Consider the following 17,517-nt stretch of genomic DNA (forward strand, 5'->3'; position numbering starts at 1 on the left):
TTTTTTTGTGTGTGTGTATTAACTTTTGAATCCTCTTATAGTGGCAAAGGTAATTCAAAAGTTATTTTAGGTCACAAAGTTTGAATTTTTTGAATCCCGATACTAGAATATCTGGCACAACCGCTGTTAAAAAAAACATAGGCAGATCCAACATTAAGACAACAGATATAGACACACGACTGCCCTCTGCACTAAATATACATACTTATAATTGCAAAAAAAAAGGATACAATCTTTATATTAATCATGCACCCATTGTAAACAAAAATATAGTAGGTGAAATGTGTCTGCGTGTGTATTGCTGTGCACCCATTAAATCCACCTAAAGCTAGATTTTACAATAAATATTTGATTTTTCAATAAAATCTTGATAAAACCCCAAAAGGGTTTGTGAAGAAATACCATTAGAATCAGAAAGTGGAGAACCCAAGCGACCAAGAGAAGCAACAGAACGCAAAAGCCTCCTTGAAATGGACAAAGCCATGCTCCAGATTTAGCACAACAGTCTTTTAATTGGTGTTTGAGCCTTTAGAGGATCTCCGACCCTCCCCATTTTTCCATAACGGGGGCAATTTTTGCCACAATGGAGCTCCAATGCTTCCCCATTTTTGACTCCAAAGTGGGGGATGAGTAATAATCCAAATATGGGGTGACACTATTCATCTCATCCATTACTATTCATGATTATTTTATTATTATTTTTATTACTTAACTCTTTTAATTTATCTCTTTATATATACTTAATTATGGTTATGTAATATCTTTATAATATTAATTTTATATCTTATCTTTGGCGTATAATTTTGATAAATTAATTTTTGCGCATTTATTATTTTTATGTAAAATTGTAAGTTAATTTTATTATAAGTTATAATTATACAAAAGATATATAATCATCTCAAAAAATGAATGGTGCAAATATAAAATATTAGATGTTGCTAAAATTGAAAGGTGCGAATATAAAATATTAGATGTTGCTAAAATTGAAAAGTAAAAATTGAAAATACATTAAATGAAAATACATTAAAATTAGAAATACATGAAAATTCAAAATACACTAAATTAAAATACATAATTTAATATGTATTGAATTATCTTGTATCTCAATGATTTCAATTTTATTTGAATTATCCTTTAATATATATAACCTATAATATTTGCTTACAAATTATATTATTTAAAAATCTATGGTATAAAATAATTTTATATTAAATTATATGTGATGAATATGTAAAAAAGAAAAAAAGATAGATTTTCTTTAATAGAAATAAGAAAATAAAATTTAAATAAAGATAATAATATAATATTGAAGAGAGAGAAGAATATAAAATGAAATATTCTTTTTTGGAGTAAAAAATGGAGTAATGGTTAGAATAACTTTATTGCATTTTGGAGTTTAATGCATTCTAGAAGAGAAAATGAAGATAAGGGTTAGAGATGACCTTAGAAATGACTTTTTACTACTTTGTGGGCCAATTATTGTTCTTTTTTTCTTCTCATCGTTTTTGCATTTTGTTCTTGTTAATTGCTTCTTCTTTTTTAATAATAGAATATAAGAGGATTGGTCGTTGATTTAGGTCACAAATTACAAGCATATCATATGGGATCCACTTGCACAACCATTGAGTAATTAACAAAGAAGAAGACGATTCCACAGTAAGTCATAGTATTACATAATAGTATACATTATCATTGAATTTTTCAGTTGTCTAGTTGAAATCAGTCGAGACCTAGATACTTTTACCTTATAGTCCCTAAACCCTTCTTATGTTTATATACATCCTGTTATGTACGGACTCATTTTTAGGTAATGTAAGTGAAAATATTTATTGTTTATGAGTGACACTAGACTTGGATCTATAAACCATTCCGATATCATATTAAATTGTGTCTGTTTGACCACCTATTAGCAAGAATGAGAAGAGTTTAAAGTTTCAATATTTTATCCCCCTTCTTGCAAAATGTATGAATATGTTAAATGTATATACCCAGGGGCGGACTTATAAGCAAATATATGTGGCACATGAATCTATGGTCTTTCTGTCAAACTAGGTATTTTATGTACATATTTTTTAGAATTTATCTAATATTATATACTCGCTCCAAAGAGACTAAATGATACACTTGATTGAATGTCGTGTTATTTACCTAGAGGAGTAGTGATCAAATCCCACTAAATACTTTTTTTCTCCTTTCTTTAGTGGTGAACCCATATTATAAAAATTTCAGATCCGCCTCTTAGTATCGAGTGCACAAGAGCTATAATTTGTTTCTCAAGCCTTTCACTTTCTTGTTAGGCCAGGAAGAAAAAACAGAATCATGCGTATGGAAAGGCAGAAAAGATTATTGTCTACTTTTATTTTGAGAAAGATAGATTTTGACGTGGGGTTTGAAAGACTTTATTGAAGAGAAGACATTTGCAGTGTTGCCACCCTTTTACACAGAAAAAGGTTGGCGTTGTAGTGACTTTCCTAGGTCAGGGAGGCACAAGTTTGTGATTTTTGCTTAAAAGATGGGTCCTTGATTGAAACGACGTCTAACGATTTGAAATGGCCCCTCATTTATAACCCTCCATACAATTCCCCGACCTTGTTTAGGTACCACAATAATTATCCATATTTCTGGTTAATTAAGTTGATTAAAGACTATTTCTGACAAGTTTGTGTAATTTCGTGGTCTACGTACTTGGATGGAGCTAAAGTCGATTTCTAATTGCATTTTTCCTTTTATGGTACAAAGGCAAATGTATTGGTGGTGAAAAAGAACTACACGAGGAATATTAGGCCGCTGACATGGTATAACGCGTGGAATAATAATATAGCGACACATGGCAATCTTATTTGATAGGAAAAGAGAAGGCACGAGGAGAAATACCCACGAGACGACACCGGGCCTAACGGCTGGCAGAGAATGAATAAATAGTAGAAAGAAGGAAAGATACATGGACCGGAAAGAAATAAGGAAAGGGAATTGTGACAGATGTAAGGCATTTATATCAATAAATGCATCGGTTATGAGAATCCAAAATAATGGGCAATCAATATCATTAATGCCCATAATTAGCCCAAATTATGGGAAAAAACCGTTACTATTGTGTATTCCGATATAAGGGCATATAATTCTATTTGTAAGGACATCTGATGCAATATTGAAATATATACTTTACTTTTTTGCTTGCTCGAAATTCTCTACCTTGACTTGGCAATCAATTATTTCCTTATTTGTTCTTGTTATTTTCCTTTGATATCATTGAGAAAGTGAAGCAAAAGTTGGTTATCAGAAACCCGTTTTCTTCTAAACTTAGATTTTGATTGAAAGATATATTTTTGGTTAAACAAATTGGTTCCGGTATTCACTTTCCAAATTCACTTTTCTGTCAATCAATCATGTCAACTGCCAACGACTACAACCAACTGAACCAACAAATCGAACATGAGGGAGGAACTCCAATCCCTTCACCTCAAAATTCACATCGACAGTCCCGGGAGGGGACACCTCAAAGATCAACATCGCACGCGAATGATCAACAAGGGGACCAGCAAACTGCCGAGGACGCATTAAAACAACTAATTGCGGAACAGGTCAACAATGCTCTTCAAGCTTTTGTCAGTGGATTGCCAACTGCTCCACCAACTCTACTTCTAAACAACACTGCAACTATAGAAAACACACGTTCGGGACTTGCTAATTCGGGAATCGGAGGAACTCCCTGTGAATCTCGCGATGGAAGGTCAGGTACACCAAATAATTCTGATTTACAAAGTTTAGTACTAACTTTGCAGAAGCAGCTCAAGGAGTAGAACGATCGCATTGAACAAATACCTGGTGTGCCACCCGTGATTAAAGGAGTGGATATTGACAAATATTCAAAACAACCCTGGAAGCCAAGTGCAACTCCCTTGCCGATACCGAAGAAGTTTAAAATGCCCGATATTCCAAAGTATGATGGAATGACCGACCCACGGGATCATGTAGCTGTGTTTACAACTGGCATGAAAGGCAATAATTTAACCAAGCAAGAAATTAAGTCAATGCTGGTAAAAAGATTTGGTGAAATACTTACGAAAGGAGCACTAACATGATATTCTTTTTTACCAGAAAATTCTATTGATTCTTTTGCTGAGCTTGCAGATTCATTTATAAAAGCAAATTCGGGAGCTCAAAAAGTTGAGAAGAGAATGAAAGAGATCTTTAAAATAAAACAAGGAGATACGGAGCTACTCAGGAAATTTGTGGATAGATTTCAACGTGAAAGAATGATGTTACCAAGCATACCTGACAATTGGACGACCATGGCGTTTGCGAGCAACTTAAATGAAAAAAGCCCGAAAGCCACGAGGAGACTTAAGGAAAGCTTACGAGAATTCCCTGCTACAACTTGGAATGATATGTACAACAGGTACAGTACGAAGCTGCGAATATAAGAAGACACTATCACTCGGTCAAGGGGTGATAAAAGAACAAGTCCGAGGCGACCAGAAATCGAAAAAAGGTCCGGTAAGAACATGTATGAACCTTACATGGGACCAGCAGGACGGGATTCAAGCTCAAAACAAGAAAATCCTAGGGATGGTTCTAGATCAAGAGACAGAGATGCGGGTTCATCATCCAAGTTCGGGAAAGAGCGAGATGCTCGGGACAACAATGTTAATACAAAGGTAAAGATTGGTGATTACAGTTTCAATGTTAGCACTTCTGAATTGGTAGCTGTTTTAAGAAATATGGGAGATAAGATACGGTGGCCAAAAGAAATGAGATCGAACCCTAGCAGAAGAAATCCAGATTTCTGGTGCGAGTTTCATAATGACCACGGCCATAAAACAACAGATTGCAGATTGCTACTTGAAGAAAAGATTAGAGGAGTCAAAAGGTAAGTGGCCAGAAGTGTTACTAGGAGTCTTATGGGCTTATCGAACGACATAAAAAACAGGTACGGGGGAGACTCCATTCTCACTTGTGTATGGTGCTGAAACTTTAATTCCAATTAAAATAGGTGAACCAAGTACAAGATATACCCAAGCAATTGAAGAATCAAATGAGGAAGAGACGTGAATAAATCTAGATTTTCTTGAAGAAATGAGAGAAACGACTCTAATAAAGATGGCAGCGCAAAAATAAATTATTGGACGATACTACAATTGGAAAGCTCATCTTAGATACTTCAAGATTGGGGACTTCGTCCTCAAAAAGGTTTTTCAATCGACAAAAGCGGCCAATGCAGGAAAGTTGAGTCCAAATTGGGAAGGACCCTACAGGATTCGAGGCATTGCTGGAAAAGGTGCGTAAGAGTTAGAAACAATGGAAGGCAAAGTACTCCCATCAAATTGGAATGTTGTTCATTTAAAGAAGTATTACTTCTAAGCAAAGGAAGATCCGCAGGTCAGGTATCATTCGCGTATGGTTTAGTTTTTCTTTTAATTATACTAACCATTTTAAATGATAGGTACAAAGCTAGCCCACACCAAATGATGATATTAGACCTAAAAGACACGCGAGATACAAAATTATTCCCAGTCTGGGTTACAACCTTTCTGATGGAAATAAAAAGGGTTAAGCAGCCATCATCTAAAAATATACCTCCGAGTCCCGTATGTATTTTCCTTTTCAGGAAATGGATCAAATGGAAGGAATAATCAAGTGCTCGACATTTCATACTTCAAAACTCTAACACTTGGGGGACTATAGATATGAAGGCAAAGAAGACTGAAAGTCAAAGAAGACTAAAAGTCAGAATTCAAGCCTCGATCAACCCAAAAATTTAAAGTCAAGAGCCAATCAAGAGCAAAAAAAAAAGCCTGATTCAAAAACCTTTGTAACAAGCTTTGATAAAGTGTAAACTCGCGGGCACAAATTATAAGATCCTGCGAGTACTTAGGTCAAGGGAAATGATTAGTCATGGGTTGCAAGATATACCCTAGAATTTTTTGAAATCTGTTATAAGAAAAACAACTATGAAAAAGTTGTAGATGTCGCACAAAAAAGTTAATTGAATACTTGTAAAGTGTTATGTAATTTGAAAGTTCAAAACATGAAACTTCCTCAAATTATTTATGAAATTTCTTCAAAATATGTATTTTCCTACTTCTCTCATATACTTACACCAATATGAAGTTGAGACGTCTTCTTCATTAGTGTCGATTATAAAATGGCCCCCTTTATATAATTCGTATCTATGCCAAAATCACGAAATATTAAAGCATTTTTAAATGCAAGTCAAAAAGTTTAAACAAAAACTTAAATTAAACGAAAGATCATATATTAAACTTGGCTAAAGCTAAGTATATACTTAGTTAAAACCAAAATGTTTGTTTAACCAACAAACTCCAAAACGAACCAGGGATAAAAACTAACCATCCATTCCAAAAAAGTAAAAAACAAATTCCCATCAAAAGTTCAAAAACAAACTAAGTTCTGAAAGAACACTAAGGGGCAGAATCCAATGTGGCATTATGAGCAGCGGGAAATGCAGAATCCAATATGGCATCATCAACAACAGGAGAAGATTCAACTTGAGTAGAAGAAGCTTGAACACCAACTTTACCGGGAGTAAGCTCATCACCTTCGGGAACGCCGACCTCAGGTAAGGAAAAGCTCTGACTTTGCTGAGTTTTTTCAATTATTTCCTTAGCCTTGGTGATCTCAGCATTCAAGTCAAAGCCTTCCTGGCTAACCTCCATCAAAGTCTCGAGGCGAGTATTCAAAAAAGCCCAACTTACATCAAGTGTCGGTTTATCTTCAAGGGCTTCGTAATCTTTCTCCCACTGGTCAATTTCAGCCTTCAACTCTTCTTTCTCAATCAAAGAAGCATCATAAGAAGCCTTCAAAGGGGCGAAGGAACTCTCCAAGAACTGGATCTTATCAGAGGAGGCATGGAGGTCCTCTTGAACCTGAGTGAGTGTTTAAACTAGCTCCCTGGCATAAGTCTCCTTCTGATTAAGGAGTTCTTTCAAACTCCTTATCTCCTCGGTAGCTTTAGAAAGTTTCTCTGCAAATGAAGACTCGAGGATGTCTTTGTCTTTGCTAACTTGACTTGAAGAAGCTTTTTCAACTGCCAATTCCGCAATCATCATCCTTGCTTGTTGTTCCAAAGCACACTTCTATTAAGTTAAAACTTCTTTCTCTAATTGAAGACCCTCGTATTGTTCCTTCCAGTTATCCGCTTCAATACGATAATCATTGACTAGTTGCTCAGTATGAACAATTCTCTTCATAAGCTTCGTGCTTATCAAGTTGATCTACAAAAGAAAAGAAAGAAGTGTTTGTCAAACAAAAGTAAATAACCACGAGGGAAAGAAAGGGAAAAAGTTAAGACTTGAACTTTCAAAGATGAATGAACAATGTCATTCATCCATGTCAAGGAACTGTGGCTTTCCAACTTTGACTACCGAACTGGGCCAAGTAGAGGTTTCAACCATACGTCGGCTTGACCAGATTTTTTCAACATATTACCACCTTCAGGGACTTCTATGGTAACCTTTTTCATCACCTTATTACTACCAGAAGTACCAACTTCAACATGAGAAGTAGTAGCAACAGGGACAGTTGAGGAAGTGAAAGCAACCACGGGAGGAGCAGTAGCAGCAACAACAAGAACAATAGATTGAGAACGAATGGGGACTGACGCTGGAAGAGAAGCAGGGGATAATTCTTCAGAAACGGGACCAAAATCTTCACTATCAAAACTACGGGAAAATAGCTGATCAGTGGAGTCACGAGGGAGAGCATCCATCTCTTCATCAGAACTCACTAAAGTAGCAATTTCGGGCTCATTCAAAGGAACTGAACTTGGAAGAGAGGTGACTTCATCATCTAAAATAATGCGCCTCCTAACCCGAGGCCTGTGCACTAAGGAACCCTCTTCTTGTTCCTCTTCACCTTCAGAGCTACGAGCTCCGTCTACTTTTCTCTTTAAATAAGAGCTCAGAATCCTTTCTTGAGCAAGACTCACCATAAGTCTTGCCGATGAAACAAAAGCGGGACTAACACCACGAATGGGAAATCCTAACAAAAGAAAAGAGTCACGGTGAAAAACTCTTAAGTTAGCAAAAGGGAAAAAGAAGAAGACTAAGCGGGAAAGAGTATCGTATGTTTTAACTTTCCACCCAAATCTCTGAGAGAGATACTTCCAAGATCTTCTCTCCATAGGGGCAACAGATAACAACTTTCCTACCCAAGTACGGAAGTTGGGGATTTCCTCAAAAACTTCCATAATTGCTGAAAAAGTAGGGATGAAAATACCTGAGAATCATTTTTGAGAAAGGAAAAAGGTAAGATGCAAATACTTACGTGCAAAATTCTACTTTTCTAGAAAAGACATGTTTTCTTCACCCACCAAAGCACTAGTGGGAGCAACAACGAAGCGAGCATACCAGCTTCGATCTCTATTATCCTCAGGGCTAACTAATACTCTCTTGCTTTTGGCCATAAGGGAAAAAACTCCTTCACGAAATAGTTTAGGGGAGTAAAGATGGAGTAGATGACGAAAGGTAAAGGGCATAGAAGCCAAGTTTGACAAATAACGGAGGCATGCAACAGCTCCCCAAATAATGGGATCAATTTGTCCTAAACACACATTGAAGTCACGACAGAACTCAATGATTACCGGGTCAATAGGAGGTTTAAAGCCTAGGGTAAAAGGATATGTATAAACGAAGGAATAGCCAGTTTGGTATGAAGTTATTCTTTGGTTGGTGCCGGGAACTAAAATTGGGAAATCAGGTTTCCAATTACATTCTCTTCGAACTAGAGCGAGAAGACCAACAGTAATCAAAGTTGGGTAACGATCAACACGATCAAGGGAAGCAACCATGGAGGAAACTTGACTTTTCATGGATTCACTATCAGTCACAAAGGATAGTTCTTGAGGAACAATTTCATCAACAGTGGGTTCACGTAGAGCCTCAGTTGTATCTTTATCTTTAGAAGAAGATCTTGGGGTTACAGAAGCTCTAGGTGTGGAAGAAGATGTATTGGCAGCACTACTTTGAGAAGGGGAACCACGGTTAGAAATAGAACCGAGGCTACGTAATCTACCACCTCTTCTACTTCTAATAGGTACATTAGAAGAAGCAAACTCATCAACAATGATAACTTTGCGAGGATCAGGGGAAGACATGATTAATCAAAGAAACACAAGGAAAAGATGCAGAAAAAAGTAAGACAAGAAGACGAAGAAGGAAAGGTTTTAGAAAATCAGAAAAAGGGGGTGAAGTATTCATAAGAAGACACGATTATTGAGGTCATTATGAAGCGTCATAATAAAACCGTCACTTTGTGACTGATGCGGTTGCAGGAAAACCCTAAAAGACGTTGAAGAACTGAAGGACCAGTTGACCACGTGGCATGATCATTAAATGAAAGTGATAAACGTCACATCGGTTCAGAAAAAGGGTATGATTATATTCGAAAAAATGGCGGCAGAGAATTTCCGCCAAAAAAACTTTCCACTTCCTCGAATATTTTTAGTAGAGAATATTCAAGAAAGTGGGGGGGGGGGGACTATCTGTATTGGTTGTGAAAAAGAACTACACGAGGAATATTAGACCGCTGACATGGCATAACGCGTGGAACAATAATATAGCAACACATGGCAATCTTATTTGATAGGAAAAAAGAAGGCACAGGGAGAAATACCTACGAGACGGCACCGGGCCTAACGGCTGGCAGAGAATGAATAAATAGTAGAAAGAAAAAAATATACATGGACCGGAAAGAAATACGGAAGGGGAATCGTGACAGATATAAGGCATTTATAGCAATAAATGCATTGGTTATGAGAATCCAAAATAATGGACAATCAATATCATTAATGCCTATAATTAGCCCAAATTATGGGAAAAAACCGTTACTATTGTTTATTTCTATATAAAGGCATATAATTCTATTTGTAAGGACATGTGATTCAATATTGAAATATATACTTTACTTTTCTGCTTTCTCGAAATTCTCTACCTTGACTTGGAAATCAATTTTTTCCTTAGTTGTTCTTGTTATTTTCCTTTGATATCATTGAGAAAGTGAAGCAAAACTTGGTTATCAGAAACCCGTTTTCTTCTAAACTTAGATTTTGATCGAAAGATATATTTTTGGTTAAACAACAAAGACTAAAAGAACTAATAATATTCATCCTATCTAGTTTGGACATGTAAAATACACCTAAGTCTACATAAGAATCAATGACAATTTATCACCAATGATAAGAGAAAGAATGAATAAAGGGATCACTAATGAAAATTACAATGGTTTGGGCACACTATCTGCTCCTTAGGCAATTGAAATGCAAGCCCAAAGGTCATTGTGGAAACACAAGCTTATATGCACACTGATGATGCCTAATATAATTGGAAACTTACAATTGAAGGCAACACGTTGACATAATGTAAATTTTGAGTAGCCAGCTTTAGCTTTTCACTGATTGGGCCACCATCCACCAGCAGAAGCTTCTTGGTATTCTCCAATTGGTTGAAATAGTTCACTATGTTTTTTGTTTTGTGCGAAGAAATCTCTAAATCCTCAAAAACCATAAGCTGCATGCAGTGCAATTGACACAACTAAATCAATGAAGTAATGCAAAAGAAGAAAAGCTTAAATCATTTTTTGTGAATGAAAGCAGGAGTTACACATTACACAACACAAATAACCATAATATATGCCCCGCTAGAACAAACCAAAACTAGTTAAATATGGAGGCTGATCAAGATTGATTAAAACTGACCAACTCTTCCTCAACTCGTGAAGAGCTCACATGAAATTATTGTTCATTGTTCCAAAAATAGGGAGCTTTAAAATCTGAAACTATAAACTAAAGCAGTCGCCTCTGGGAAAACAAATTTCCCAAATCCTGCTAGAACTTGCTCTAAGGAACAAACATAGTACGTCCTCCAACATAAAAAAAAAGAACCATAAATTGAAATCATTGAACTCCAACAACAAAAAAAAGAAAGAAATGTGGTTGAAATCGAAATTCTTTTGCATATCTAAATACTTTCTAATATGAAGAGCACACAGTATGCCACACAAAAGAAGGAAGTATTCGTCTCAGTGCCCAATATGATCACAGGAAATGATAACCAAGACTTGCAATCTACATCCAAAGTAAGGTGGCATTTGACTGAAAAGCAATAGATCTGGTTTTGGTAGAAAAGATAATGGGTTTGATTTCTAAAGATGTAAATTCAGATTTGACTTTGAGTTTGATTTCCAGAAAAATATGTATTTCTAGATTTGGAAAACAATTGTATTTAAGAAAATATCAATGAAGCCTTGATAACTATTGGGTTGCTTTCACTTCTAAAAATTATTTTGTGGCTTTCATTTTGGTAAATATTACTAACAGATTAAATCCAAGTAAACATTTATTTCTATTAAACATATTCTAGAATAACCAAAATGAAAAAAGTTCCAAGAGAGAGGAAGGAAATGAGACAGCAAATTTTGGCCTTTTTTTATTTATTAATTTTTCTGTTAAGTTGATCTCACATTGCTGTTTGGTTTCAAAATTGACAAAACATCTCAACGACTCATCATTTACTCTTTGAGTTTCTATTTTATTGTGCTTTCTTTTCGTTCCAAGGTTCTTTTGAGGAAAAGTTCCCAAACAAAAAATAATGTGTGCGTGGAAGGGGATGTGGCTTGCCTTCCCTTCAGCTGCACGAGCTGATAGTGCAATCTTCAATCCTAGGCGCCGAACCTTCTTATTCAGTTGGATTGCATGACTTCGTGGCTTTGGACCGTGCATAGTTGCACCACCTAGAAACTGCATTGATCATGAAAACCCATTATATCAAGTCATTGTAAATTGTTATGAATTCAAGAAAATCTGAACAAGAAAAAAGGCAAGATAATGTTACCTGAGCACCACGCAGTGTTCCGTGCCTCGCTCGTCCTGTGCCCTTCTACCTTCACGATTTTCTACCAGTCCCACTAACTTCACTAATAGTTTTAGTTGAATGGGTTCCCTGCAACATTCACCAAGAGAAGGTCTACAACACTATTTGAATCCTCTACTGCCTTGGCAAGTAACTATAATTTGCAAAGCTTGTAGAATCAGGGGAACAAGCATAAAGATAGAAAGCAGGTAGGAGAATAGAAGGCCCTGATGATTTAAATGATCTACAGCAGATCACTTTTCGTCTTCAACATTTTTCTTTAGCAAGACAATTTTTTCAAAGGCATATGATTTTCTGTGGTTTTTATATGCCTCAAAATGTTCATCCTGATTCTCTTCCCCCCTACCCCCTCTTCCAAAAAATCTATTTGTTTCCCACAGAAGCAATTGACATAAAAGATGAAAAATGAAAAATGATAAATGCTCTTAAGTATTGGAAACAAAGTAAAAAAGGAGTAGCTTGCAAATATCTATGCTGTCTATAATTCAAAATTTGCGATTCAAAAAAATTGTGCACATACCTGCTGTCGTTTTGCTAGCTGCCATCTCACAACATGATGAATAATATCTTTCCTAATTGGCACATCAAAAACATCCCCAGCCAAACACATAAAACCTTTGTCTTCATTAAGAAAGTTCGTTACTCGAATGACCAGGTCCTGATGGAGCCCTACCACATACAGTAATCAAAAAGATAGTAACACAAAGTCAGATGATATAGATTCATCCGCTGAGAGTAAGTTTTCAGTATATTATAAGTATATTATAAAAAGACAGACATAATACCAACTCCATTTTGTACAATCAAGATGTGGCGATCATCCTTACAAAGGGCAACATATGAGCCTAGAAAGTGTTCCCACATAGTAGGCGAAATGTAATGCAAGCAACAAACAATTTCAACTATTACTTCTGTGAGAAAGCACGGAAGAAAAATATATAATTGATATTCTTAACGATGTTACAACGAGCCTTATTTATAAGTATACACAATACATAACATATTCCTATTACATACGGGACTACGACTAGTTATATATATTCACATAAATATCTAATACCCCCCCTCAAACTGGTGTATATAAATCATATGTACCGAGCTTGTTACATATGTAACTAATACGAGAGCCGGTGAGGGACTCGGTATAAATGTCTGCAAGTTGATCATTCGACTTCACAAACTTTGTAGCAATATCTCCCGAGAGTATCTTTTCTCTGACACTTTGTCAATCTCAATGTGTTAAGTTCTCTCACGGAACACTGCATTTTATGCAATATGAATAGCAGCTTGATTATTACACACAAGTTTCATCTAGCTAATCTCACCAAATTTTAACTCCTTGAGCAACTGTTTGATCCAAATTAGCTCATATGTTGCCATAGTCATTGCTCGATATTCTGCTTTGCACTAGACCGAGCAACCACATTCTGTTTCTTGCTCTTCAAAGACACCAAATTACCTCCTACTAAGACACAATATCCAGACGTAGAACGTCTATCAAAAGGTGATCCTGCTCAATCAACATCTGAGTATCCAACGATCTGCTCATGGCCTCGATCCCCAAATAATAATTCTTTGCCTAGAGTTGATTTTTTATACCAAAAAATACGGACAACTACATCCTAATGACTATCACATGGAGAATCCATAAATTGACTCATAACACTCACATGAAAGGAAAGGTCAGGTCTAGTCACTGTGAGGTAATTTAATTTACTAATCAATCGCCTATATCTTGCGGGATCGCTTAACGACTCCTCCTGTCCTGGCAGAAGTTTAGAATTCGAATCCATCGGAGTGTCAACAGGTCTACAACATGTCATTCATGTCTCCTCAAGAATGCCTAAGGCATACTTCTGTTGTGGGATCAAAATACTTGAGCTAGACTGAGCAACTTCAATACCCACAAAATACTTTAACCTGCCTAGATCCTTAGTCTGAAAGTGCTGAAAGAGATGTTTCTTCAACTTAATAATACCATCCTAATCATTGCCTATAATAATATTATCGTCAACATAAACGACTAGATAAATACATAGATCTGAAGCAGAATGCCAATAAAATACAAAGTGATCAGCTTCACTACGAGTCATGCCAAACTCTTGGATAAATGTGTTGAACACTTGAACTTACCAAACCAGGCTCGAGGAGACTGCTTTAGACCATAAAGTAACCGGCGCAAGCCACATACAAGGCCACTAGACTCTCCCTGAGAAACAAAACCAGGTGGTTGATCCATATAAACTTCATCCTCAAGGTCACCGTGAGGAAAAACATTCTTAATGTCCAACTAATAGAGAGGCATATGGTTAACAACAACCATGGATAGGAAAAGGTAGACTGATGCTATTTTAGCCATGAGAGAGAAAGTATCACTGTAATCGAGCCCAAATATCTAAGTATATCATTTGGAAACAAGACGGTCCATAAGTCTATCAACCTGGCCATGTGGACCAACTTTGACTACATACACCCAACGACAACCAATAGTAGATTTACCTGAATGAGGAGGAACAAGCTCCCAAGTACCACTCGTATGTAAAGCAGACATCTCGTCAACCATAACATGTTGCCATCTTGGATAAGACAGTGTTTTGCCATTAGACTTAGGGATGGAAACAGATGACAAAGAAGATACAAAAGCATAATAGGGATGATGACAGACAATGATAACTTAAACCGATATAATGGGGATTAGGATTAAGTGTGGTCTGTATACCTTTCCGAAGTGTAATCAGCTGACTAGGAGGAGACAAGTCCTCAGTAGGAGCAGGGTCAAATGCAAGACGTAAATCAACTGGCATGATACTGGGCGCGAACGACGATGATAAGTTAAGAGTGGTGTTCCTGTGGCTGGGGATCTAGGAGAAGTAACACTAGATTCCTTAACGGTTGGTATGGGTAAGAGTTCTATGGTTGAGAATGTAGGAGGAGCTACAGGTGGTGGGTCTAGAGCTAGAGTTGAGGTTGTAGGTGATGGAGCCGTGGAGGAAGGTGAAGGGGAAATAGTGAATGAATCTCCAAAAGATAGAACTGGTAGCACCTTAGAAATGTCTAAGTGACCACCTAGGCCTGTGAAGTATGGTTGAGTTTCAACGAAAGTAACATCAACAGATATAAGGCACCGCTGGAGGTCAGGTGAGTAGCATCGATATCCCTTTTGCATTCTCGGGTAATCTAGAAATACACACTCAAGAGCACGGAGAGCTAACTTATCTTTTTTTAGAGTAAGATTATGAACAAAACATGTGCTCCCAAATATACGAGTTGGAAGAGAGAACAAAGGTGAGTGAGGAAACAACATAGAGAATGGAACTTGATTTTGGATAGCTGAAGATGACAGACTATTAATAAGATAATAAGATGTAAGAACTGCATCCCCCAAAAATACAACGGAACATGAGATTGTATAAGTAGGGTACGAGCAGTCTCAATGAGATGCCTATTCTTCCTTTCCGCTACCCCATTTTGCTGGGATGTATATGGACAAGATGTTTGATGAATGATCCCATGAGAGTTCATAAACTGCTGAAATGGAGAAGACAAATATTCTGGGGTATTATCACTACGAAATGTGCAAATAGAAATCCCAAATTACTTTTGAATTTCAGTGTGGAAGGTCTGAAAACTAGAAAACAACTCAGGCGATTTTTCATCAAGAATATCCAAGTGCACCTAGAATAATCATCAATGAAACTAACAAAGTAGCGGAATCCCAAGGTAGAACTACTGACCCAACTAGGACCCCAAATATCTGAATGGACTAAAATAAAAGGTGACTCTGCTCGATTATCAAGATGCCGAGGGAAATGGGAGCGAGCATGCTTACCGAGCTAACACAACACACACTCTAGAGTAGACAAGTAAGACAAACCAGGTACTATTTTATGAAGTTTTGATAAACTGGGATGTCCCAACCGTTTATTTAATAAATCTAGTGAATCAGTAATAGAACAAGTTGTTGATGTGGGTTCATGTGATTTAACAAGGATAAGGTAATAAAGTCTATTTGATTCACGTCCGGTACCAATGATACACCTCATGTTACGTTCCTATATAAAAATAAGGTCATCAAGAAATAAAACAGAATATTCAAGTGATTTGGCTAAGCGACTAGCGGCTATGAGATTAAAAGGACTACCAGAAACATAAAGAACTGAATTCAAAGGTAAAGAAGGAAGTGGACTTGCTTGACTTATTCCAGTTGCCATGGTTTGAGACATGTTGGCCATTGTGATTGTTGGAAAAGATTGAGAATATGAAATAGTAGTGAAAAGAGATTTGTTACCAGAAATGTGATCAGATACACTTGAATCAATTACCCAAGAATCGGAGGATGAAAATTGGGAGATACAAGTCACACTATTACCTGTTTGAACATCGGAAGCTATCTCTAAAGATGTCTGTTTGCATACTTTGTACTGAAGGAACCCAATATAATCTAGTAGAGAAATCATCCAACTATTCATAGTATTGCATCCCATTTCGCTACAACCAATTTTTCAATGACTAAAACTTGTATGGTTAACCTTAGAATGCTAAAGTAGAACAAGTTAAGATGGATACTCTCCTTTTTTTTTTCTTAGTTAGATGGAGTTGGAAAGGGAAAGACGGCCTCTGAAAACCAAGTTCTTCACTTGAAATAGTGAAAAATGAAGAAGTATCTGGGAAAACACTGTTCACAAGTCACAACAGGAAAAACATTGTTCAAGCCGGAAAAAAATTAAAGTTGTTAGAATTTGATGATACTTATATAGGTAGGCCCGAAATTTCAGGGGCAATACACTATCCAAAAGAGGCTTTGCCAAAATCTAGCCGAAAATAGCCTCACACACCGGCGCGTGGACGTCAGAACTTCGCCGGAAAAATTCTTCTGGTGGCACGTGAGGGCGCATGGGTGATTTTCTGCCTGAGAGGTTTTTAAGGGTTAGTTGCCGGAGGCTGGTCTACTTCGTGGTGGTATTGATTTTTGCATTGGATAATATTTTTCTTGCGGACATACCTCTATTTGTGAGAAAAGGGGCTTCCGATTGACTGATTTCTCTTTCCGGAGTCGCTGTAATTGATGCACAACGATAATTTCTCACGGTTACTTTGATATCAAATGAGAAAACATGGGAGAAAAATATATTATTGATATTCTTCAATGTGTGATGCAAGATCAAGAAGGCCTAGAATCCAAGAAATTCAAGAAGTCCAAGAATTCATTTAAGATTAGGATTTCTTTTCCATAAAGATTAGGATTTCTTATTCTCTCTTTTAGTAGGATTATATTTGTAGTTCTAGTCACACTAGGATTGTTAGTTGGTATTTCATTCCTACTAGAATTCATTTTCCTATTTTAGTTAGAATAGGCTTTTCTTAACTCTATTCTTATTCTAGTTTAGCTAGGATTAGTTTTTCTTAACCTAATCAATGTTACTCATTCTAAGGCCTATTTAAAGGTCTCAATATGCTGAAAATAAAGATGAGTGATTAGTTTCTTTGAGCATTAGCTTCAAAAATGTGATTTATTCTTTTGTTTCCTCTTCTTTGCTTATTCAACGCTTCTTGCAATCCTGTAGGATTGAGGAGCTTGTGAGTGAGTTTTTTTTTTTTCCATCTTATAGTCTTCTAACGTGAGTTTGAA

The 17,517-nt window shown here is 36.5% G+C and overlaps 1 protein-coding gene across 1 annotated transcript; it reads right to left on the bottom strand.

The window, feature by feature from the left end:
• Positions 1–10,316: 10,316 nt before the first annotated feature.
• LOC104104219 (uncharacterized) lies at positions 10,317–14,692 on the bottom strand. Its single transcript, XM_033658189.2, is given in 7 exon segments — positions 10,317–10,526; positions 11,636–11,755; positions 11,850–11,957; positions 12,409–12,575; positions 14,022–14,178; positions 14,329–14,561; positions 14,608–14,692. Coding segments are annotated over 7 exon segments (1,065 nt in total). The 3' UTR covers positions 10,317–10,331.
• Between the last annotated feature and the right edge of the window lie 2,825 nt (positions 14,693–17,517).

This window comes from Nicotiana tomentosiformis, chromosome 1 (assembly GCF_000390325.3).
Source record: "Nicotiana tomentosiformis chromosome 1, ASM39032v3, whole genome shotgun sequence".
Lineage (NCBI taxonomy): Eukaryota > Viridiplantae > Streptophyta > Magnoliopsida > Solanales > Solanaceae > Nicotiana > Nicotiana tomentosiformis.